Source organism: Moschus berezovskii, chromosome 8 (assembly GCF_049115385.1).
Source record: "Moschus berezovskii isolate FMDL1 chromosome 8, NW_MosBer_1.0, whole genome shotgun sequence".
Taxonomy (NCBI): domain Eukaryota; kingdom Metazoa; phylum Chordata; class Mammalia; order Artiodactyla; family Moschidae; genus Moschus; species Moschus berezovskii.
The window spans coordinates 96,667,844-96,692,181 of NC_142467.1; the positions used below are offsets into that span (position 1 = coordinate 96,667,844).

The 24,338-nt window shown below is 51.4% G+C and overlaps 3 protein-coding genes across 4 annotated transcripts; all 3 read right to left on the minus strand.

Annotated features, from left to right (window-relative positions):
• Window positions 1-3,648: 3,648 nt before the first annotated feature.
• TRAPPC5 (trafficking protein particle complex subunit 5) lies at window positions 3,649-5,986 on the minus strand. Of its 2 annotated transcripts, none has more exons than XM_055431155.2 (2): window positions 5,894-5,986; window positions 3,649-4,259 (listed from the first exon to the last, which is right to left on the minus strand). In XM_055431155.2, the coding sequence occupies exon 2, from the start codon at window positions 4,248-4,250 to the stop codon at window positions 3,684-3,686; it is 567 nt and encodes a 188-aa protein (XP_055287130.1). In that variant the 5' UTR covers window positions 4,251-4,259; window positions 5,894-5,986; the 3' UTR covers window positions 3,649-3,683. The 2 variants fall into 2 exon arrangements, with proteins under 2 accessions (XP_055287130.1, XP_055287131.1); XM_055431156.2 differs by having other exon boundaries at window positions 5,888-5,986.
• A 443-nt stretch (window positions 5,987-6,429) lies between these two features.
• On the minus strand, window positions 6,430-10,346 carry MCEMP1 (mast cell expressed membrane protein 1). The gene is made up of 7 exons (XM_055429695.2): window positions 10,194-10,346; window positions 9,811-9,900; window positions 9,112-9,240; window positions 8,896-8,946; window positions 8,670-8,816; window positions 8,293-8,361; window positions 6,430-8,170 (listed from the first exon to the last, which is right to left on the minus strand). The coding sequence occupies exons 1-7, from the start codon at window positions 10,246-10,248 to the stop codon at window positions 8,154-8,156; spliced, it is 558 nt and encodes a 185-aa protein (XP_055285670.2). The 5' UTR covers window positions 10,249-10,346; the 3' UTR covers window positions 6,430-8,153.
• A 9,917-nt stretch (window positions 10,347-20,263) lies between these two features.
• RETN (resistin) lies at window positions 20,264-21,692 on the minus strand. Its single transcript, XM_055430476.2, has 4 exons — window positions 21,536-21,692; window positions 21,246-21,373; window positions 20,817-20,894; window positions 20,264-20,518 (listed from the first exon to the last, which is right to left on the minus strand). The coding sequence occupies exons 2-4, from the start codon at window positions 21,361-21,363 to the stop codon at window positions 20,385-20,387; spliced, it is 330 nt and encodes a 109-aa protein (XP_055286451.1). The 5' UTR covers window positions 21,364-21,373; window positions 21,536-21,692; the 3' UTR covers window positions 20,264-20,384.
• Window positions 21,693-24,338: the final 2,646 nt, after the last annotated feature.

Genomic DNA, 24,338 nt, shown 5'->3' on the forward strand with positions numbered 1-24,338 from the left:
CACCAAAGCCTCTGTTCCTTTCAGCAGGTTGTGTAAGTTACTGATCTGTTTCTAGTGAGCTTGGGCCTTTGTTTTGTTCTCAGCTATGTCCCCAGAGCCTGGCACAGAGTAGGCGCTCAATAAGTATCTGTTGAATTAAACTGACATGTGACTTGCTCTCGGCACCTGCTTCAGGGGGCTGTGAAATGAAGGATGCTGCCTACCTGCCTCACCAAGGATTGGTGCTGGGTTCATCGTCCTCACTCCACTCCCCTCCGTCTGGCAGCTTCAGTCCCGAGCATCCGAAGTCAGAGCCCCTGTAATGGGAACCTGCAGGACCGTGGCTGCTAGTTCGTTCCCTGCATCCTCCCCTTGCCCTTAACAGATACCTGGCCCCATAATCCTTCAGCTTGTCCCAAACCTTCTCCCTTTGTCCCGAGTCCCTATCCTCTGCAGGGAGCAAAAGACCCTGGACTCTCCTCTCCCAGCTCCCAAGCTCTCCAGCATTCTATGGGGACCAACTGTATCTCCTTCCCCCCTGTCCTATTTCCCTAGGGCAGGGGTCCCCAACTTCTGAGATCTAATGCCTGATAATCTGAGGTGGAGCAGGTGTAGTAATCATAAAGTGCACAGTAAACTTAATGTGCTTGAATCATCCCCAAACTCCCCTCTCCCATCCCCCATTCATGGAAAAATTGTCTTCCATGAAACAGGTCTCTGGTGCCCAAAAGGCTGGGGACCACTGCTCTAGGGCATCCTTCATTGTTGGGCTTCTGAATGGAGCTTGTCCCTCTACCCCCACCTCCTGCCCCTCGCTCCTGCAATCTGGCCCCTGCCCCAGTGGGCCCGGAAGCCTGTCTCTCTAGGGTCCCTGAGGACCTCGGGTTGCTCAGCCCAAAGGTGATTCCCGCGGCTCCCTCTGAAATCCAGCTTCCCAGAGCCTCTGGCTCTCCATCCTCCAGGCACCGACACTGCCTCCTCACCCCTAGTTCAGGGCTGCCACCCCAGCTAGCCCTCTCCCAGCTGCCCGGGGCTGCCTCCCCTCCCCACTACACCCCACCCCAATAGCCGTTTCCTGATCATCTGTGCGCGACACAGGGTTGTTTCTTCTGTCGACACCCAGTACCTCCTTGGCAATGTGCTGAGCCTCATCTCTTGCTGGGATGACTGAAGCTGCCCCCCAACCAAGCCTGGCACCCCCACCCCACCCCCATCTCGTATCCCTCTCCAAACAGTCAGTGGAAAAACTGCACCCGCCCTGCCCTTAAATCCTTCTCATAAGCCGTGAGGGGGACGCAAGCAAAAGTGTCAAATTCCCTCTCAAAACACACTTGTTCAGGTCTTGGGGCTGGGAGAGAGAGGAAGTGAAAATTTGAAGAAATTTCCCCCCTCAAAAGTCCAGAAGGGCTTTCCTTGGGCGGGGTGGGGGAAGGAAGGAGTGATCAGGAACCAAGGGTGGTGGGCACAAGGGTGCAATTCACCTGAAGTGTAATTATTGTCCTTTTTGAACAAGGAAGGTGTCCAGGCATGGCTCACATGTTCAGAAATTAACCGCAAACTATTTTAAGCGCCCAGATGATTTTGCAGTGAGCCTGCCCATTTCCCCTCGAGAAGCAAGTCGCTAGGGCCAGGGTTCTCAAAATGGGCCCCCTCCCCGACATCCCCCCCACCACATCCCCCCCCCCCCCCGCCCCACCTTCAGAGTACCAGCAGTTCCTGGGAACTTGTTAGAGATGCAAATCCCCAGCTGGGGCCGAGCTGCAGAACTGGAAACTCTGGGGAGTGGTGGGAGGGGGGCAGCCACCCCAATGTGCACACAGGAATCCCCTGGGGAGTTCGCTAAAATGCAGACTCTGAGTGGTTAGTTTGGGGTGGGCCTGAGCGTCTGCATTTCCGACAGGCTCTCAAGATGTGACACAGACAGAGAAAAGGGGCCTCCCAAGGGCCTCAGTGCGTGAAGAATCCACCTGCAATGTAGGAGAGGTGGGTTTGATCCCTGGGCTGGGAAGATCCCCTAGAGGAGGGCATGGCAACCCATTCTAGTATTCCTGCCTGGAGAATCCCAGGAGGATTCTGTAGCCTGGTGGGGCTACAGTCCATACGGTCACAAAGAGTCAGACACAAAGGAAGTGACTGAGCATGCACGCATGCAAAGAAAGTAGGTTATTAGACACCTAATCCTGCTAGGTGATTGTAGTAGAAAGATATGGGAGACCCCTGTAAATTAATGATTACTCAAGAAAGCAGATTTGCTTAACCACAAAACTAACCAGGCTTGCTTAGCCACATAACCGTGTAACAGAAGCTCGGGACATGACCCAAAACAATAAAACAATGATGACATGAGCCCCATCTCCTGCCCAGAGAGCTCAGTAAGTTAGTGATTCCTGAGACAAGCTCACCGCACACAAGAACAATAATTTGTGGCCCTACCTTGACCACATGGGGACAAGAAAGCTCCCCTGCCCATCCTGGAGGAGCTGACGCTAGAAGCATGACATCCACTCAAGAAAGACAAAGGAGGTCTTCTCCCCTTCCATACTTTTCCTTTGATTATAAACTGTAGTCCAGTTAAATTCTCAGGGTGCGGCATTTCTCACCTGCCTGCTTGTAAAGCCTTGCTAGTGTCTTGTTCTAATCAATCATTTCTTATCTCTTCGCCACTCACTGAATTCTCTTCTTTGCTGAGACATAAAGGGTTATGGTACCAGAGCCCTTCAGAGGCCCCAAGATGACACCCAATTGGTTTCAAATGCTGATGCCAAGGCCCAGGACCACACTGGGAGTAGCAAGCGTCTAAAAAAAAGTGTGTGGGGGGGGGAGAGCTGACAAACAACTGCCTTCTGCTTGTTTTCTAGGCACACAGCTGCATCCACTCCTCCACTACTGCTGCCCACCCCTATGGGTGCAAAGCAACCAGAGAGAGGCTGGGGGGGGTGGCAACTGCTCACTCTCTGGCCTTTTACATAAAGTAAAGCCAGCCCCTGGTCTAAAGGACTCTCCCTCAGCCTGACCCCTGCCCGAACCCTAATAACCACATCCCCACACCTCTTCTACAGATGGATGGCCTCCAGCTGTGATTCCAGAAAGTGCCAGCATTCCCCCTACCCCACCCCAGCCAAACCAGCAGGGGGCTTCCCTGGTGGCTCAGCTGGTAAAGAATCTGCCTGCAATGAGGGAGACCTGGGTTGATCTCTGAGTTGGGAAGATCCCCTGGAGAAGGAAAAGGCTACCCACTCCAGTTTTCTGGCCTGGAGAATTCCATGGACTGTATAGTCCATGGGGGTGGCAAAGAGTCGGGACTCGACTGAGTGACTTTCACTTTTGGAGCCAAACCAGCAGCTCCCTGGGCCTGGTTTCTCTGCCCTCTGCCCCACCCCCGCATCCCGCCCCACTTCCCCCAATCCCCAAGCTAGGTCAAATCTGCCCCACCCCACTTCTCCACTGTATTAGGCCTCTGGCCACCCTCAGCAGCCTGAGGCAAGGGTTTGGTCACGGCGGGGTTTGTTTAGTTTGGCAGGGCCCTGTGTGGCTTGCAGGACCTCAGTTCCCCAACCACACTCTCTGCAGTGAAAGTGCTGAGTCTCAACCACTGGACTGACCGGGAAGCCCCGGTCTGGGTGTTGAGGGATCTCCGAGGCCCTCAAACAAGACACAAGACACACCTGGGGAGGGGGCTGTCTGCATCCTTTATCTTGGGGGGATCAGCGGCCCTCCAGGGCCCGGTCTCGGGCTATGACCGCCTCCTCGAACTTGATCATCAGCGTGGTGCCCTTGTGCCAGTGCGCCGTGACCTTGGCGGGAAAGCCGCTGTGCGTGAGCACCGCCTCCACGATGCCCGCGGTGAAGCTGGCACAGTTGAGCGTGCTGTTCTCCTTGGGCACGGAGATGTAGGTGTTGATGAGCGGCTCGCGCTCGATGATGTAGAAGGTGCGGGCGTCGTCGTTGGCCTGCTCCAGCTTGTCGGCCTCCTTGCCGAAGAGCGCCTTCCACACGGCGCCCTTAACGAAGAGCAGGGCGCCCAGAACCTTGGTTTCGCGCCTGGCGCCCTTTTCGCGAGCCACCAGTGCATCCAGGACGCGGGCGCCCACCTGGCGGCCCAGCGCGGCCAGGCGCGCCTGCAGCTCCGCCACGGAGAAGACGCGGCTCTGGCAGTGCTGAACCAGCTCGGAGAAGAGCAGGGCAAAGGCACTCAGGCTCACCTCGGTGCGTGGCCGGGCCAGCGCGCGTTCCAGCAGCGCCGACTTCCCACGCGTGAAGCGTGCCTCCATGCCGCCGCCCTGCAGGAAGAAACGTGGGTGTCAGAGGCGGGAAGGAGACCCCCTCCCAACCACCTCCCGTGTGTATGCCATCGCTGATTTCCCATGTGGGAAGAGATGAGAAGGAAAGGAGAATCCACCTGCGCATAAAGCATACCTCCCTTATGAGGCTTATACCCTTGGCCAGGAGAGGGCCTGGGAGGGAGGCCAGTGGAGGGCTTCCCTAGTGGCTCAGATGGTAGACTCTGCCCACAACGTGGGAGACCTGGGCTCGCTCCCTGAGGCGGGAAGATTCCCTAGAGAAAGGAATGGCAACCCACTCTAGTATTCTTGCCTGGAGAATCCCATGGACAGAGGAGCCTGGCTGGCTACCATCCATGGGGTCGCAGAGTCACGACACGACTGAGCAAGTAACACTTCCATTCTCTGGGGGAGAGGGAAGGTGGGAGGAGAGATACCCAGAAGGAGGCACTGGAAACCACCCCAGCCCATGAGTTCCAGGGGATCTTTGTGCATTAAAAGCATCGTCCTGAATCCTTCAAGCCGGTGCCAGTAACAAGACGTGTTCGTGGGGAGGGGGCGGGGCACCAGACCAAGGGCAAGGAGGGGACGAGGGTGAGGGGCCGTGAAAGGACACGGCAGCAATCCTCCCCCACCTCAGGCGCTCCAGCAGCAACAGCGCTGACTTTCCAGGGTGAAGTCAGAAGAGAGAAGTAAGGCGTGTGGCGAGACCCAGGGCTAGGAGGGTTTGGGGCCTTGGGGAACAAGCAAGGCACATGGAGCGAGCCAGAAGAGGATGCTGGCAACCTTTCTAAACCCGCACCCTCGGGCACACCGAATTTGTCAGGCACGAAGCATGCCTCTTGCAGTGGACCCGCGTTGGTAAAAAGGCTGGGGAGGCGGCCAGGGAAGGCGCTGAAAGCACCCTCGTGCTTAGAAAACTAGCTGCACTGTGGGAAACAAGACGGAGGGGGCGGACTGTCGGACCCGGGGTGTTAGCCCGAGCCAGGAGGGGGCGCCGCGATCCTCCCACTCCAGAGCGAGAAGCCGTCGGTGGCGGGAGAGACCCGGAAGTGGGGCTGTGGGGAGAAAACCCCTAGGGGATGCTGAGACAAACGCACTGTGGATCTGCGATGAGAACGGCCGCGGATGGGGGATGTCAAGGGCTCGGAGACACACACACACACACCCCACCGTCAGGAGGGGTAGCTGAGAGCCCCGACCCCCCACTACGCAGGGACGGGACCAGAGGCCGGAAGGGTCCCAACTAGGGTCAGGGTGGAGGATGGAGAGAGCACCGGAAGGAATTTTAGGAACTCCGGGACGTCCCTGCCCCGCTGCGCAGCCGCCTACATGGGGAGGGCCCAGCGCGCGAGATGGGAGGGAGAGCGCAGAAACCCCGCCACCCGGCTGCCAGGGGGTTGGGGAGCTAAGCCACGGGAAGACCGGGCTCCCGTGACCTCGGCGCGGGCCCGGGGAGGAGCCCACCCTCCTCGCGGCCCCCACCCCCGGCGGATGGGACGAGGTGGGGGAAGACCGGGGACCGCGAACACCGAGACCCTGGCCCAGGACCCAAAGACCCGCGGGGAGGGGGTCGGGAAACGGACGCGGCCCGAGCCGGTGAGGGGTCGTGGCGGGCGGGGTCTCACCCGGACCTGCGGCCGCCGACTTGGTCGAGCTGCTCTACGGCGCCGTAAAAGGGGGCGTGCGCAGGCGCAGCGACGGGACGGGCGTGTGGGCAGGGCGCGCGAGGCGATTCCGGAGAGCGGCCGCAGGGGGGCGCGCGTGCCCGTGGAACCCGACTTAAGGGCGCAGGTACTCGGGCCGGGGCCTCGCTGGCTTTGGTTGGCCCACAGTCAAGGGGACAGGGGCATGGGTCATCCCCTGCTCAGGAATGCTCGTCTGATGATAAACACGGGTCTCTATGTCAAGCACATGTGCGTCTGCTCGTCTCGGGGCACACGTACGCTCACCGTCCGGACAAACATGTCCATGTGCATGCCCGTGGGCACAAGTTCTCTGAGGGGACGTACTCTCATGAATACATGCTTTGTGGACAGATAACATGCTGGAGCACAGTACCGTGCTCAGGGGCTCATATGTCCGTAAAGCCATGCACACTTAGGGAGACATTAATGTCAATATCTTGATTCTCTGCGCACCGATGTCTAACAGAAGCACGGAGACTACGTTTTGAGGAGAAAAGAAAAAGGAATTTTATTTTTGCCAGCCAAAGAGGGAACGCAGCTGCCTGTAGCCTCAAGACCATTCCCCAGCCCCCAACCCCATCCCCGGCTCTGGGGAATCAGGAGAAGTCTAATAGGTGGGGCTTCAAGTCCGGGGGTGCGGGTTGGTGGCAAGGATCAAAATGGTGAAAGTCTTGCGTTTCTCTTCTTCCTGCATTATTTCAAAACAGTCATAGCTAGTGTCAGGTGGCTCAGAAGGTAAAGAATCCGCCTGCAATGCCAGAGACCTGGGTTCAATCCCTGGGTTGGGAAGATCTGGAGGAGGGCATGTCAACCCACTCCAGTATTCTTGCCTGGAGAATCCCATGGACAGAGGAGCCTAGAGGGCTACAGTCCATGGGGTCGCAAAGAATCGGACATGACTGAGCTACTAAGTACACAGTATCAGGCAACCCAGTAATTGGGTCCGTTGCTCTCCTGGTTATTGATCCGCAACCTTCTTTCTGAAATGCAGAGTGCTGCAAGGGGTGATTTGCTACAAGGGGGTGTAAAACACCAGGAACAGGATGTAGTTCACACAGAATTACAGTGATAGGCATCAGATGTAATTCACAGAATCAGAGAGCATTAGAGGTTAGCCTTGTGAAGGACAGAGTTACAGACACTACAGATTAGTACATTTAAAATAAAGTTAAGATCAGTTAACTCTTTCAGGCCCGTTTATGCTACTTTTCTAGTCTGTTCATTGTTCCCTTTATTTTCCTTGTTATCAGAAGAAAACTTTCATTTCTGTTTTGGTCCAAGAGCATTGGACCTCTCAGTCCATAAACACTTAGGGGCACAGGGATTCAGTCACCCCTGGGTACAGGTTCATGGACACACAGGGATCCACTGGGTGCCTTGGTTCTCACACCCCCTCCTGCCCCCAGGGCTCCTGGCATCAGGTCCACATGTTCCCCACATGACCTTTCCCATTCTCCAAGTCTGCACACTTACAGACCCTCCCCTCCCAGGTCCCAAAGCCCCCAGCCGCACCAAACAGACTGGAAAGCCATGTGGTTTCCCTTTGGTCTTTATCATCATGAATCAAAAAATGTGGGTGCAGAAACAAAGGGACGCATGCGGGGACTGCTCTGAACACCCTTGGCGGCGTAATCAGGCATGCTCGTGTTGACACGCACCTGTTCACACCAGCATAGTGCGACAGGACACTCATCCACAATTACAGTGATACCTTCCCATGGCGTACCCGCCACCCCACCCCCTCACACCTCCATCACACAACACCCAGCAGGACACATGCGTGTGTTTACGCTGGTGGTGAAATGGGCGCCTGCAACACGTGTCACCGACACCCACACCTAGAGTGACATGCCTCTGTGGTCCCCACAGCTGCACACAGTGACATGAATCACACTCACGCCACGCCACAGCCCACACGTGTGTGCCTGTGTACAGTGAACTGGAAGCACACCACACTCACCATCATCATTCACCCCTAACGCCTTCCTGTGTGACACATTGAAATACCCACCCTCCTCGAAGAGCTTACCCTGACACACGCACGCACGCTCACACATGCAACTCCACAACACTCATTCGCAAGACGTGACTTTCTACATGTGGGATGAAGGGCAGCTTCAGACCAGCGTGGGTCCCCATGTTCCATCTTCACTAAGAAGTGCTGTCTTTCCTCCACGGTGCAGCCAGGGCTGTGAGACTTTCTCACTCACTGAGGTGTGGGACCTGCAGAGTAGGGGCGGGGGTGAAGGATGGAGATCCGAGATCAGACAGATCCCATTCTTGGGAGAGAACCTGGAGCTAAATCCAGGGGCTCCCCTCATTTGCTGCCCCTGGCTCCAGCTTACTTGGTTTTGATGTCTTCAGCATATTGAGGATTTCCTGTAATGTTTTCTTGACTTCGTCTATGTTTGGGACTGGAGTGGTGGGGAGACAGGAAAAAGCTGAGATGGGACACTCTTAGCTTTATTGGAAGCCTTTTCCCTGCCCGACCCCCAACCCGAAAAAGATGCCACACAATCCCAAAATACTTGGAGTTCCCAGCAGCATACATATACTCCCTGAGTGGCTCGTGGTGTGTTTGTGGGGGGTGACATCCATCACCCCTCCAAACCGTGTGCTCAGGGAGGGCAGGATCCCTGCTGTTCCCTCCCCAGATTCCCCGGGACCCAGCCCAATACTGGGCACGGAGGCATGTCCGCCCCAGGGAGGTCTGCCAGGGCACCTGTGGCCAGCTGCCTCCGTTTCAGGTTCCCTTCCTGGATGCTTCTCATGACTGTGTCAATGCTCCGCTTGGCTGCCATGACGCTCTGATTCACGCTGCCCCACTGAGTCTTCTGCTTTTCCTGGTGCTCTTGCACTGAAGTGGAGACTAAGGGTGTGGACTGGACTTGTCAGTGTCACCTTCGCTCCCCCTACTCCCCCAACCCCGACCCAGCTCTTCCCCTCACCGTTCCAGAGCTCCTCTTTCAAGACCATCAGCTCCCTGGACATCTCAGAATCTGTTCAGGATGTGGGGGGGAGGGGCGGGCAAGAAAACCTTAGAAAAACTAGAATCACCTGAGTTCTGCAGTTGGGAGCAACACTGGACCTCCCCAGCTTCTGGGGACCCCTCCACACTGCCCCCAGCCCCTTCCTCCGCCAACAGAAAGAAACACGCCACTCACTCTTCACCAGGACCACAGCTAAGAGGACCACGCAGGACAGAGTCAAGAAGGTGTTCAGACTCATCATGGCTTTAGGCAACCAGTGGTGTCCCTGGGCAGTGTCCGAGGGTGGCCTGGACTCGGCTGGCACTGGGATAGAGGTAGGACAGCTCATCTCCAGGGCCCATCACTGCTGCTCAGCCCATCGGCACTGACTCTAACACCACTGACAGTTCTTCGCCTACTGTTCTCAATACCATCAGCAGCTGTGGCCATCAAACACGCTGCCACCAGCAGGCACCCCAGCCAGCACCACCAGCAGCTGTCCCTAGCACTGTCCCCACGATGCCCTCTTATGGTCCCCATCACCAGCATCAAGGTTTGTCCCTGCCAGCACTGTCCCTATCCACAGGTCATCAGGACCTCATCAATACTTTCATCAGCTCTGTCTAGATGATCCTGTCCTGATCCACCAGCATCACCGACACCCAGACCTTCCTTCACCAACACCTCCACCAACACAGTCACACAGTCCTCACCACCGCCTACACAGCTACCCCCCACCACTGTCACACAAAGCCTCGACACCACCACACCCCCACACTATTGACCCTGACCTTCACACACTGCCCTTTGTCCCTGCGGTGCCCTCCCACAGACCTCTCCCAGGACCGTGTGATAGGGGCTGAGGGCGGGGTGGGAGGGTGGGCGGCTGCTTACCCTTATTCTTGGGTGGTGAATGACTGCCTTTTGGCTGGTTCTGGGTTTTGAAGGTAAAGGTGATATTCTCATAGTTAGGGTCATCTGCAGCTGTGGGCAAGTCATTGAGAGGGCTTGAAGAAACCTGCCCCGGAGCTCTGGGGCAGGGGTGAGTATGGGAGAGGGAGCTCAGACATCTTGGTTTACTGAATCCTCCACATAACAGATTTCTCGGGGCAAAGATAAGGAGTAGGGAACTCTGATCTTCATCTTAATGTGTGTGAGCCTTTGGGTGACACACACACACATTTTTTGGGGGGAGGGGGAGGAGCCCTCCAACCCTCACTTTCAGCTCCTCACTCCTCCCATCCCAACCTCTCCCCTCCTCACCCGAGATGCCTAACCTTCTTTATTGCCTGAGGATCCCCGTCTCTTGTCTTTGAGGGCTACTGCCTGCATCTTGACCTTCTGGTTTATGTAGATTTCCTCAGTGTCTATGATCCCCTGCAGCAAATTTGTCTTCACACAGTCAGTCCCACCCACCGGAAAGTGTCTGGGTAGATGAGGAAATCTCTGGGTTGAGGTGGAGGAGAGGAAGGAGAATGTAGGCTTCCTGTTTTCAGGGATCCAGGAACCTTCCCCCACCCTTGGGGCATCCTCACCCCAGCCCCGGCTCAACAGGAATCTTAGGCATCCACCTGCCAATGCAGGAGACGCAGGTTGGATCCCTGATCCGGGAAGATCTGGCAGTTAAGCCCCTGCACCACAACTATTGAGCCTGTGCTCTAGAGCCCAGGAGCCACAACTACTGGAGCCCACAACAAGACAAGCCACCGCTATGACCATCGCTCCCACCACAACTGGAGAGTAGCCCCCACTCGCCACAGAGAAACTGCACAGAAACAAAGACCCAGTGCAGACAAAAAGAAACTTTTTTAAAAACAAGAGCTTGTTTTAAAAAAAGGATAGTCACAGCTTAAAAACAAAAGAGGCTTAGAAGACCAGCGGTCTCAGGAGGGACAGGAAAAGATTCACACAGATCCAGAAACAGAACAAGATGGTCAGCAATTTGCAGTAGAGGTGTTAACCAACACCCTGTTGGTAGTTCAGATGATAAAGACTCTGCCTGCAATGCAGGAGACCTGAGTTCCATGGGGATCATCATATTACAATCGAAAAATGTATCAAATCAACATATTGTACATCGTAAACTTACACAAAGTCATGGGTCAATTATATTCAATAAAAATAAATTTGAAAATAAGATGGTCAGGAACTTTACAGGAAGCTATAAATGTGTGTGTATACGTGTCCACCTGGATGAACCTCATCCTCCCATCTCTCGCTCTCATGGGAGATACTGTGGCACCCCACCTTTTGTGGCAAGATTCCTAGGTCCCCACACCTACTTTCCCTCTGCCCTGGTCCCACCCCTCAGCTCCACCCAGAGAAGTTCTACTTCTCCAAGGCCCTTTGGAGGAGAAGAATGGATATGAGGCAATGGGGCTAACCACTGGAAGTCCACTACCACATCTGGGACTGAGGCCAGATGTCACCTTGACCTAACCCAGAAGCAGTTCCTCTTCCACCTGGAGACCCCCGGCGAAGGAACACTCAGAAACACATTCACACTCATCCATGCTTCAGCTCGCCTACCCAGACCCACACACACACACTTGCACACTCACACTTCTGAATACCCCCAACTGCACATCTGTACACGTGTACATATGGTGTGTCATTTGCGTGCTTACACATATTCATGTGCACACACTGTCTCCACTCTGTCTAGGTATCTTTAAAGCTTTCCTTGTGTCTATCTGACCTTGAAAACAGGGGATTAAAGTGAGGCTAAGTATACAAGGAATTTTCTCTTTCAGTCTAGAGCAGTTGCCTTCTGTTAGAAGTAAATATAATGTGAAACACATGTGGGTTTTTGGCGGGGCTTTTTGTCTTTTTTTATTTGGCTGCACTGACCTAGATCTTAGTTCCTGACCAGGGATAAAACCCATGCTCCCTACATTGGGAGCACAGTCTTAACTATTGGACCACCAGGGAAGTCCCTGGCAGGGTTCTTAAAAATTGGAATGTAGTTGACTTATAATATTATGTTAGCTCCAGGTGTATAGCATAGTGGTTCAATATTTTTGTAGATTCTACTCCATTTAAGTTATTACAAAATAATGGATATATTTCCATGTACTGTAAAATATATCCTTGTTGCCAATCTACTATATACATATTAGTTTGTATCTCTTAATCTCTTGCCCTTATATTACCCTTCTTCTCTCCCCTCTCCCCACTGGTAAGCACTATTTTGTCCTGTCTGTGAGTCAGTTTCCATTTTGTTACATACATTCCTTTAAAAATTGTTTTTAGATTCCACATACAAGTGATAACATACACTAACAAGACATACAAGTATTTGTATCTCTGAGTTACTTCACTAAGCATGTGCTTGTGTACATGCTCAGTTGCTTCAGCCGTGTCCTATTCTTTGTGTCCCTATGGATTGTAGCACACCAAGCTCCTCTGTCCATGGGATTCTCCAGGCAAGAATACTGGAGAGGGTTGCCATGCCTTCCTCCAGGGGATCTTCCTGATCCAGGGATCAAACCCACATCTCCTGCACTGTGGGTGGATTCTTTACCCACTGAGCCATCTGGGAATCCCACACTAAGCATGATACCCTTTGAGTCCATCCATGTTGCTGCAAATAGCAGAACTTTATCCTTTTTGATGGCTGAGTAATATTCCATTGTGTGTATATGTGTGTGTGTGTGTGTACATACCTGAATACTTCCAGTTGCAGGTCTGCTCATGTGTACATATGGCATGTCCAAAAGTCATCTCTCAGCTGCCAATCAGGGGGCAAGAGCTTTAGGGGGAATTTTAGGAGTGTATAGGTGGAGGGAGGGGGGCTGTGTGCAGAAAGAGTACATCAGTTCTGACAGTCATCCCGAAGTTGCTTATGCAGTGGTCTGATCAGTGTCATCTTGATTGTTTTAAGTACACTTAATCTTCAGTTCCAGGGTTGGATTGTTCCCATTTCCTTGAGGCCAGTTCTTGAAATTGTGTAAGATGTGGCAGCTTATGTCATGGCTACAGTTTTGTCATCATGTAGTTAGTTTCCCCCACCTGGGGGGTTTGGTATCTGTGAAACAGCTCCAAGCATATGACAAAGTATTATCTACAGCCCTTGAGGAGGGACTAAATGTCCTTGACTTAGTTTAATGGTTTATTATTATTTTATTCTGTTTGATAATTTTTCTTTGTTTGTGCACTTTAAAATTTTCTTTGATTAAATTTATTCTTTGGATAAATTTTTTTGTAGACAAGAGACATCTTTTTTTGGGTGTTAGTTCTAAAAGGTCTTGTAGGTCTTCATAGAACCGATTAACTTCAGCTTCTTCAGCATTACTGGTTGGGGCATAGGCCTGGATTACTGTAATATTGAATGGTTTGCCTTGGAAACGAACAGAAATCATTCTGTCATTTTTAAGATTGCATCCAAGTACTGCATTTTGGACTCTTTTGTTGACCATGATGGCTACTCCATTTCTTCTAAGGGTTTCCTGCCCACAGTAGTAGATATAATGGTCATCCGAGTTAAATTCACCCATTCCAGTCCATTTTAATTCACTGATTCCTAGAATGTCGACGTTCACTCTTGTCATCTCCTGTTTGACCACTTCCAATTTGCCTTGATTCATGGACCTAACATTCCAGGTTCCTATGCAATATTGCTCTTTACAGCACCGGACCTTGCTTCTATCACTGGTCACATCCACAGCTGGGTATTGGTTTTGCTTTTGCTCCTGCTCCATCCCTTTATTCCTTCTAGAGTTACTTCTCCACTGAGCTCCAGTAGAATACTGGGCACCTACCGACCTGGGGAATTCCTCATTCAGTATCCTATCATTTTGCCCTTTGATACTGTTCATGGGGTTCTCAAGGCAAGTATACTGGTGGTTTGCCATTCCCTTCTCCAGTGGACCACATTCGGCTGTGGTCCATGTGATCAGATCGACTAGTTTCCTGTGATTATGATTTCAGTGTGTCTGCCCTCTGACGCCCCCTAGCAATACCTACCGTCTTATTTGGGTTTCTCTTACCTTGGTCGTGGAAAATCTCTTCACAGCCGCTCCAGCAAAGTGCAGCCACTGTACCTTACCTTGGACGAGGGGTATCTCCTCAAGGCCGCCCCCCCTGACCTTGAACGCGGAGTAGCTCCTCTCGGCCCTCCTGCGCCCGCGCAGCCACCGCCTGTTTGACGTGGGGTAGCAAAAAAGATGTCCTTTTCATTATAGGGGACTGGAATGCAAAAGTAGGAAGTCAAGAAACACCTGGAGTAACTGGCAAATTTGGCCTTGGAGCACGGAATGAAGCAGGGCAAAGGCTAATAGAGTTTTGTCAAGAGAATGCACTGGTCATAGCAAACACCCTCTTCCAACAACACAAGAGAAGACTCTACACATGGACATCACCAGATGGTCAACACCGAAATCAGATTGATTATATTCTTTGCAACCAAAGATGGAGAAGCTGTAAACAGTTAGCGAAAACAAGACCAGGAGCTGACTGTGGCTCAGATCATGAACTCCTTATTGCGAAATTCAGACTTAAATTGAAGAAAGTAGGGAAAACCACTAGACCATTCAGATATGACCTCAATCAAATCCCTTATGATTATACAGTGGAAGTGAGGAATAGATTTAAGGGACTAGATCTGATAGATAGAGTGCCTGATGAACTCTGGACGGAGGTTCGTGACATTGTACAGGAGACAGGGACCAAGACCATCCCCATGGAAAAGAAATGCAAAAGAGCAAAATGGCTGTCTGAGGAGGCCTTACAAATAGCTGTGAAAAGAAGAGAGGCGAAAAGCAAAGGAGAAAAGGAAAGATATAAGCATCTGAATGCAGAGTTCCAAAGAATAGCAAGGAGAGATAAGAAAGACTTCCTCAGTGATCAATGCAAAGAAATAGAGGAAAACAACAGAATAGGAAAAACAAGAGACCTCTTCAAGAAAATTAGAGATTCCAAGGGAACATTTCATGCAAAGATGGGCTCGATAAAGGACAGAAATGGTATGGACCTAACAGAAGCAGAAGATATTAAGAAGAGGTGGCAGGAATACACAGAAGAACTGTACAAAAAAGATCTTCACGACCAAGATAGTCACGATAACGTGATCACTGACCTAGAGCCAGACATCTTGGAATGTGAAGTCAAGTGGGCCTTAGAAAGCATCACTACGAACAAAGCTAGTGGAGGTGATGGAATTCCAGTTGAGCTATTTCAAGTCTTGAAAGATGATGCTGTGAAAGTGCTGCACTCAATATGCCAGCAGATTTGGAAAACTCAGCGCTGGCCACAGGACTGGAAGAGGTCAGTCTTCATTCCAATCCCAAAGAAAGGCAATGCCAAAGAATGCTCAAACTACCGCACAATTGCACTCATCTCACACGCTAGTAAAGTCATGCTCAAAATTCTCCAAGCCAGGCTTCAGCAGTATGTAAACCGTGAACTCCCAGATGTTCAAGCAGGTTTTAGAAAAGGCAGAGGCACCAGAGATCAAATTGCCAACATCCGCTGGATCATGGAGAAAGCAAGAGAGTTTCAGAAAAACATCTATTTCTGCTTCATTGACTATGCCAAAGCCTTTGACTGTGTCGATCACAATAAACTGTGGAACATTCTGAAAGAGATAGGAATCCCAGACCACCTGACCTGCCTCTTGAGAAACCTGTATGCAGGTCAGGAAGCAACAGTCAGAACTGGACATGGAACAACAGACTGGTTCCAAATAGGAAAAGGTGTACGTCAAGGTTGTATATTGTCACCTTGCTTATTTAACTTCTATGCAGAGTACATCATGAGGAACGCTGGGCTGGAAGAAGCACAAGCTGGAATCAAGATTGCTGGGAGAAATATCAATAACCTCAGATATGCAGATGACACTACCCTTATGGCAGAAAGTGAAGAGGAACTCAAAAGCCTCTTGATGAAAGTGAAAGAGGAGAGTGAAAAGGTTGGCTTGAAGCTCAACATTCAGAAAACAAAGATCATGGCATCTGGTCCCATCACTTCATGGGAAATAGATGGAAAAACAGTGGAAACAGTGTCAGACTTTATTTTTGGGGGCTCCAAAATCACTGCAGATGCTGATTGCAGCCATGAAATTAAAAGACGCTTACTCCTTGGAAGGAAAGTTATGACCAATCTTGATAGTATATTAAAAAGCAGAGACATTACTTTGCCAACCAAGGTCCGTCTAGTCAAGGCAATGGTTTTTCCCGTGGTCATGTATGGATGTGAGAGTTGGACTGTGAAGAAAGCTGATTGCCGAAGAATCGATGCTTTTGAACTGTGGTGTTGGAGAAGACTCTTGAGAGTCCCTTATACTGCAAGGAGATCCAACCAGTCCATTCTAAAGGAGATCAATCCTGGATGTTCATTGGAGGGACTGATGCTAAAGCTGAAACTGCAATACTTTGGCCACCTCATGCAACGAGTTGACTCACTGGAAAAGACTCTGATGCTGGGAAAGGTTGGGGGCGGGAGGAGAAGGGGACGACGGAGAATGAGATGGCTGGATGGCATCACCGACTCTGTGGACATGAGTTTGAGTGTACTCCGGGAGTTGGCGATGGACAGGGAGGCCTGGCGTGCTGTGATTCATGGGGTCGCGGAGAGTCGGACACGACTGAGAGACTGAACTGAACTGAACTGAGACAAGAGACAAGCAGAGGACATGGGGGGAGGTTGCGTCTGTCCTGGGAAGGCCCATAGGGTCCCACTCTTTTAGATGCCCTTTGGAAAAATTAGATTAAAACTTTCTATGTGTGAGAAGTGAATGTGTTGAACTCTGGGAGTTGGTGATGGACAGGGAGGCCTGGCGTGCTGCGATTCATGGGGTCGCAAAGAGTCGGACACGATTGAGCAACTGAACTGAACTGAACTGAACTGAACTTTGGGCTTCCCAGGTGGCGCTAGTGGTAAAGAACCTGCTTGCTAACATTGGAGATGTAAGACACGTCTGTTCAATCCCTGGGTCAGGAAGATCCCCTGGAGGAGGGCATGGCAACCCACTCCAGTACTCTTGCCTGGAGAATCCCATGGACAGAGGAACCTGGACACAATTGAAGTGACTTAGTATTCTTGCCTAGAAAATCCCATGGATGGAGGAGCCTGGTAGGCTGCAGTCCGTGGGGTCGCTAAGGGTCGGACACGACTGAGCAACTTCACTTTCACTTTTCACTTTCACATGTTGGAGAAGGAAATGGCAACCCACTCCAGTGTTCTTGCCTGGAGAATCCCAGGGATGGGGGAGCCTGGTGGGCTTCCGTCTAAGGGGTCACACAGAGTCGGACACGACTGAAGTGACTCAGGAGGAGGAGGAGGAGCATGCTTGCAAGTTTGGAATTACCCCCGAGATCTGGTGAGGATAATGTTCTCTTTCCTGAAGTACTGTCAATCTTGGTACTTCCTGACAGTCAAGTGATTAAGACTCTGAGCTTCCACTGCAGGGACTGTAGTAGAGCCCTAGTTGATGAACTAAAATCCACATGCCACACAGTGCAGTATAAATAACAAATAAAGTACTGCCAGTCTTGTCTGCTCAAGGAAGATCAGTTTAACAATAATTAGATGCCAGCTCTTCCATCTCCTCTTACAAAGAAGTCAGTCGTTGAGAGGTATGGCCTCGCCTCCACTGATGATGCAATAGCTGCAGAAAAGATGGACCAATGGGGAACTGACTCTGTTGTGATGGACAGGCATAGGGGGCAGGTCTGCAGCACTGCACATTTCCCTGACTAAAATGAGGCCAAAACCAGGGTACAGCCTTCTGGACTTGGAGAAAAAGGTAGCCCTGGAAATGAAGACCCACAAGCAATGGTGTCATGGTGGCCTAAGAGAACTCCATGGGGTTGGCTGACCCCATGCTTTCATGGGGCAACAGTCTGAATTTTATTTAAAGAATATCCAGGCCCAGCCAATCAAAGACCAAGATTTGGCACAGAGTGGGTGGGCAAATGAGCCAGACTCAACCAATGAAACCCAGGCCTGGGGTTTTTGTTGGGTAAACCAGGTGAAGGGGCATTCTCTCTTTCCCACTTCTGTTAGACTGCCAGGATATAAGCCTGGAGCCATGACGGGGAGAACTTGCTTAAAAATGAGGTCAACACTAAGGAAAGCAGACATGACAAGGAGTCGAGTCCTGGAGACATTGTCTGAAATCCTGGATTCAGTCATTCCTGAGTCTGTTGTTCTGAACCTGAGCCTCTCATTTAGGTAATCCAGAAAATGTCCTTTCATTTTTAGCTCGAATTAGATTGAGGTGAGGTCTGTGGGGCTGGCAGCCAACAATCTTGGCTACCAGAGGGGGCTGTTGTTCAGTCGCTCAGTCGTGGCCGACTCTGCAACCCCAAGGACTGCAGCATGCCAGGCTTCCCTGTCCTTCCCTCTCTCCAGGAGTTTGCTTAAACTCATATCCATTGAGTTTGTTATGCCATCCAACCATCTCATTCTTTTTTGCCCCCTTCTCCTCCTGCCCTCAATCTTTCCTGGCATCAGGGTCTTTTCTAATGAGTTAGCTCTTCACATCAGGAGGCCAGAGGATTGGAGCTTCAGCATCAGTCCTTCCAATGAATATTCAGGGTTGATTTCCTTTAGGATTGACTGGTTTGAGCTCCTTGCTGTCCAAGGGACTCTCATGAATATTCTCCAGCACCGCAGTTCAACTCTCACAGGGGGCTGGGCAGTTAGCAAAGGAGGAAAGAGACTTAAGAAAGGGCTTTGCCTTTCGAAGTCTACACTCTGGGACAGGAGAAAGACTGTGTTGGAACTGAGAACTCACAAGAGGCCCTTCTTGGGGTCCAGATACAAGGGGACAATTGTGGGTCTTGAAGACAGAGGCATTCACATGAGAGCCTGGGGACAGGGAGGGAGCAGGATGGGCAAGGTATTATGCTTGCCCTCTCTGGTCCTTAACACATTTCTGACTCTGTGATCCCATTCCAACCCCAAGGCCAAAGTGTTTTAAGAGGGAGAACCTGGGAGGGGAATCCCTGGATTGGCATGTAGTGGATTCCATGGGCACCAGAAGTGTTTGTGATCTCAGTTCACAATCACTGTGACCAGACTTGGGGGGGAGGGCATGTACCACCATGGGGGGTGGTTGTCAGTGGGAAGAGTCCAAATCATCCTGAAAACCAGAAACCCACCCTGTCACCCATTCTTCAGCCTCTGGAGTGTGCTGCTGGGGACCGTGCTATTTAAGTCTGGGGTCCCTCTTAAACCTGGGCACCAAGTGTTCTGAAGTCTCTGCATCTCTCAGGGACTGGATTTTAAGACTTCTGGGTTAGGGTTCTCAGGAAACTGGACCTTGAATCAGCTGGATTTGTGCCTCCAGTGATGCTGAGTATTTCTCTTCTGGGGCATTGACTCCAGACTGAGACCAAGGTCATCCAGGCTGGGATGGGGACTTGCTATTGAAAGCACAAGGGTCCATCCAAGGCATACAGAGTTCATGAGTCCCTAGTTGCCTTCCCACAGTTGGCATGTGTGTCTATAGGCCATGGCGTCCTTGAGTGACCATGGTAACTGGGTTGTGTATTTTGTGTGCACAAGGCCGTGTGTCACTGTGTATATAGGTGTAGCGTGTGTACCTAGGTGGTATATTCACCTGTGTGTCTGGTTATTTATTCAATAGACATTTCCTGAACACCTTCAATGTGCCATTCTCTCTTCTAAGCAGGATATACCAAAGAGCCAACAAGTCCCCTACCCGTGATGTCATGTTTGAGTGTTCATGAGGAATAGGAACGAATGTCCCTGTTGCAGGTGGGGAGTGAGGGATGGCGCTCAGGTCTCTGGGTACAGTGATGAATAGGTATGCACCCTGACCCTGAGGCTGCTCATGACTTAGGGCTCTGGAGCGTTTGTGGGGTAGGGGTTGGTGGGGGTGGGGTGGTTCCTGTCCTATCCAGACCCAGATCCCCGAAGAGGCATCACTGTGGGGGAGAATAACCCAGCAACTTCCCAGGAGGCCTAGGACCCTCGTGTGACCGTCAAGGTGGCCTCAAAGGTAACACTACGGGACTTTCCTGACGGTTCAGTAGTTAAGACTCCCGAGCTTCCACTGCAAAAGGCACGGGTTCCATACCTGGTCAGTCAGGGAACTAAGATCCCACATGCCGTGCAGAGAGGCCCCCCACAAAAATAGTCTAACACTCTCTTCTCCTTTGACGAAGACCATGAGCCTTGAGTGTGGATGTCATTAAAGGAAGTTAGGGCCCCATTTTCAAAAGTAGAAGTGGCAGACAACAAGGGAGGAGGGGGGAATAGGGAGAAGAAAAGTTGCGGTTGCCCCCCCACCCTCTCCTGATGCACCTTGCTCCTTTTGGAGACGCCAGCTCAGTCACCCACACCCGACAGAAGACACAGCTCAGGGCCCAGGCCCTCCCCATCATCTTCTCAAGGAGGTTTATTTCCAGCCAGGGCCTGGCCCGGCCCCTCAGAGATATGACCCTGCCCCCAAATGTCTGGCCACGCCCCCCAGACCTGCACCGCGCAAGCGCAGTCTTAGGCTACTGGATCAGCAGGCGGCAGCAGCGAGCCCCAGTCCAGTCCATTCCTGCGCACTGGCAGTGGCACGTGGTCTCAGCACGCACGTCCCACGAGCCACAGGCAGAGCCACACGTGCAGCCAGTGACGGCGAAGCCTGTGAGGGGGAGCAAGGAGGAGAGAGCGTGGACCGCAAGCCAGAAGCTGCAAGTTTGGGCTTCCAGGGGCTGGCAGCGTGGGTGGCGGGGAGGCTGGGGGCCTGGACACCAGTGTCCCGAGGAAATGGGACCCGGGATTTGGGGGAAGGGACGAGGCCGGGAGTGCAGACCAGGATATTAAGGAATTGGAGGCTGGGACTCCGTGGTTCTAGAGAAATGGAACCTGAACACAGTGGAGGGGGGTATGGGGTGCTGAGAATAGAGCCGGGAGACTAGACAACGGAGTTCTGTACCTACCTGAAGGGCAGGTGACCAGGGACCCCCTGGAGGTGACACTCCGGCAGTCCAGGCCAATGTTCCTCACTGCCCCAGAAACTGCGGGAAGGGGTGATGCAAAGTAACTGTGAGACCAAGCTGCCCCAACCCCCTTCTCATGCTGCCTAGGCCCTGGTGGTTTGGAAATGGGCAGAGGGTCAAGAAAACTCCCCTGGGGAAGGCCCAGTAGGTGGGGAGCTCCCCACCTCCAAGGATTGTGTCCTGGGTGGGCGTTTTCGAGGGAGGAGGGTTTTGAGCTGTAGTTAGAGGTGGAGACCGGTGGAGATTGGTGTTGGGTTGGGTTTGGGGTTGAGATTTGGTTGGGGCTGGGGCTGGCTTGATGTTCGCTCCATGTCAGGAATCAGAGGGGCCCCTGAGGGCCTCGCTGAAGTTGGATGGGAGGGTTCTCACATAGGGAGCTGGTGACATCCTGGATCTTCTCACTGATGGCTTTATCTATGGGGCACAGCGACTGGCCACACACCAGCAGCCCCAGGACTGGGATGAAGAGGAAGGAGACAGCCTTCATCCTGCAGGTGCTGCAAGAAAAAAACCAAGAGACCCCCAGCTGGGTCTACCCCTCCCCATCCTGGGGAAGCTCAGACCCACAGAGCATGTGGGATTGGGAGCTGTGGATCCCAACCGAGGATGGGGCTGGAGACCCAGCTTTGCCCCTACAGGCAGGAGCAGCTGTCACTTACCCTCTCTGTGGACTCAGCAGGCCAAATTTTGAACACTAATTCCACGCCCCTGCCTCCACTCCCTCTTTAAGGCTGCTGGGTGTGCAGCTTCCTGTCTTGGCTAAGACCTTTGGCATCCTGGGCCTCCCTTCTCACATCCGGGGCTAAGAGGAAGCCCCCAGGGTAGAGTTCAGGGACCTAGTAATGCCACAGACTCCGCCTTCTGGAACCTTCCGTGCTCACATCTAGGCTGGGGGGCTGGTCCAGAATATAGTGCCTGGTGGAATAATTCCAGGAACCATAGTCAGAAGAGCAGGGAGAGAAACCAGCTTATGTGGAGCAGTGGGGGGGCACACACATGTGACCAGAGTTATGTCCTTGTGTAAGAACTGCATGCTGGGCTTCCCTGGTGGTCCAGTCATTAAGGATCTGCCATGCAATGCGGGAGACACCAGTTCGATTGCTGATCCTGGAAGCTCCCACATGCCTCAAAGCAACTACACCTGTGCGCCACAACCCCAGAACTCACATTCTGCAAATATTGAACCCTCGAACTTAGAGCCTGTGCTCAGCAACAAGAGAAGCCACTCTAATGAGAAGCCCAAGCTCCGCAACTAGAGAGTAGCCCCCACCTCACTGCAACTAGAGAAAGTCCAAGTGCAGCAATGAAGACCCAGCCCAGCCAATAAACAAATAAATAAACAAATCTTTTTTTTTTTTAAAAAAAGAACTACATGCCATGTTCATTCCCAAATGCCTATCACAATAGAAAATAAAACCATGATTTATTCCTTCAAAGGAAAAATGGACAACTGAAGTTGTCAAACTGTGGCCCATGGGCTAGATCTAGCCCACCATCATTTTTTTTTTTTTTGGCTACACCATGCATCATGCAGGGCATAGTTCCCCAACCAGGGATGGAATACCTGTACCCTCTGCAGTGGAAGCTCGGACTCTTAATCACTGGACCACCAGGGAACTTTGCCCACCATCTATTTTTGTACAACTCATGAGCTAAGAATGTTTTTTTACGTTGTTTTGGTTTGTTTTTATTTCCAATATGGATTTTTTAAATACTGTAGTAAGACACACATAACATAAAATGTACCATTATCAAGTGTACAGTTCATTGGCACTAAGACGGAGTAACCACAGAGGCAGACACTGGACTGTTGTGGCCACAAGCCAAAGGATGCCAGCAGCCACGAGAAGCTGGAAGAACTCAGGAACCGATTCTTTCCTCGAGTCTTTAAAGGGAGTGTGACTTGATTTCAGTCACACACAGTGTTGTGTAATCATCACCTCTGTCCATTTCCACAATTTTTTTTAATTATTCTAAACTGACTTTACCCATAAACACTAACTCCCACTTCCTCTTGCTGAAGTCCCTGGTAACCTCTAATCTACTTTTGTTTCTATGAATTTGCCTATTCAAGCCACAAATAAGTGGACTCCTAGGATAGTTACCTTTCTGTGCTTGCCTTATTTCACTAGCATAACATTTAAACATTCATCCATGTTGTAGCATGGATCAAAACCTCATTCCTTTTTCAGGCTAATATTCAATTTTATGTACATACTACATTTTGTGTGTCATCCATTTGTTGATGGACAGTTGGGTTGTTTCCACCTTTTAAAAAAATGTTTCTTTTCAATGAATTTTTTTTTTTGGCTGCATTGGATCTTTGTTGCTGATCACAGGCTTTCTCTAGTTTTGGTGAGCAGGGGCTACTCTCCAGTTGCAGTGTGTGGGCTTCTCACTGCAGTGGCTTCTCTTGTGGAGCATGGGCTCTAGGCACGTGGGCTTCAGTACTTGTGGCACATGGACTTCATTGCTCCATGGCATGTGGCATCTTCCCTGACCAGGAATCAAACCTGTGTCACCTGCATTAGCAGGCAGATGCTTAACCACTGGACCACTGGGAAGTCCTGTTTCTACCTTCTGGCTATTGCCAAAGATACTGCTCTGAACTTGGGACCACGGGTATCCTTCAAGTGACTGCTTTCAGTTATTTTAGGCTTAAATCCAGGAGTGGGATTGCTGGGTCCTATAGTAATTCTTCCAGCTTGTGCTTCTTCCAGCCCAGCGTTCCTCATGGTATACTCTGCATATAAGTTAAATAAGCAGGGTGACAATATACAACCTTGACGTACTCCTTTTCCTATTTGGAACCAGTCTGTTGTTCCATGTCCAGTTCTGACTGTTGTTTCCTGATCTGCATACAGGTTCCTCAAGAGGCAGGTCAGGTGGTCTGGTATTCCCATCTCAGAATTTTCCACAGTTTATTGTGATCCACACAGTCAAAGGCTTTGGCATAGTCAATGAAGCAGAAATAGATGTTTTTCTGGAACTCTCTTGCTTTCTCCATGATCCAGTGGATGTTGGCAATTTAATCTCTTGTGCCTCTGCCTTTTCTAAAACCTGCTTGAACATCTGGGAGTTCACAGTTCACATAGAGTTGGACTGTGAAGAAAGCTGATCATTGAAGAATTGATGCTTTTGAACTGTGGTGCTGGAGAAGACTCTTGAGAGTCCCTTGGACTGCAAGGAGATCCAACCAGTCCATTCTAAAGGAGATCAATCCTGGGTGTTCATTAGAAGGACTGATGCTAAAGCTGAAACTCCAATACTTTGGCCACCTCATGCGACGAGTTGACTCACTGGGAAAGACTCTGATGCTGGGAAGGATTGGGGGCAGGAGGAGAAGAGGACGACAGAGAATGAGATGGCTGGATGGCATCACCAACTCGATGGACGTGAGTTTGGGTGAACTCCGGGAGTTGGTGATGGACAGGGAGGCCTGGCGTGCTGTGATTCATGAGG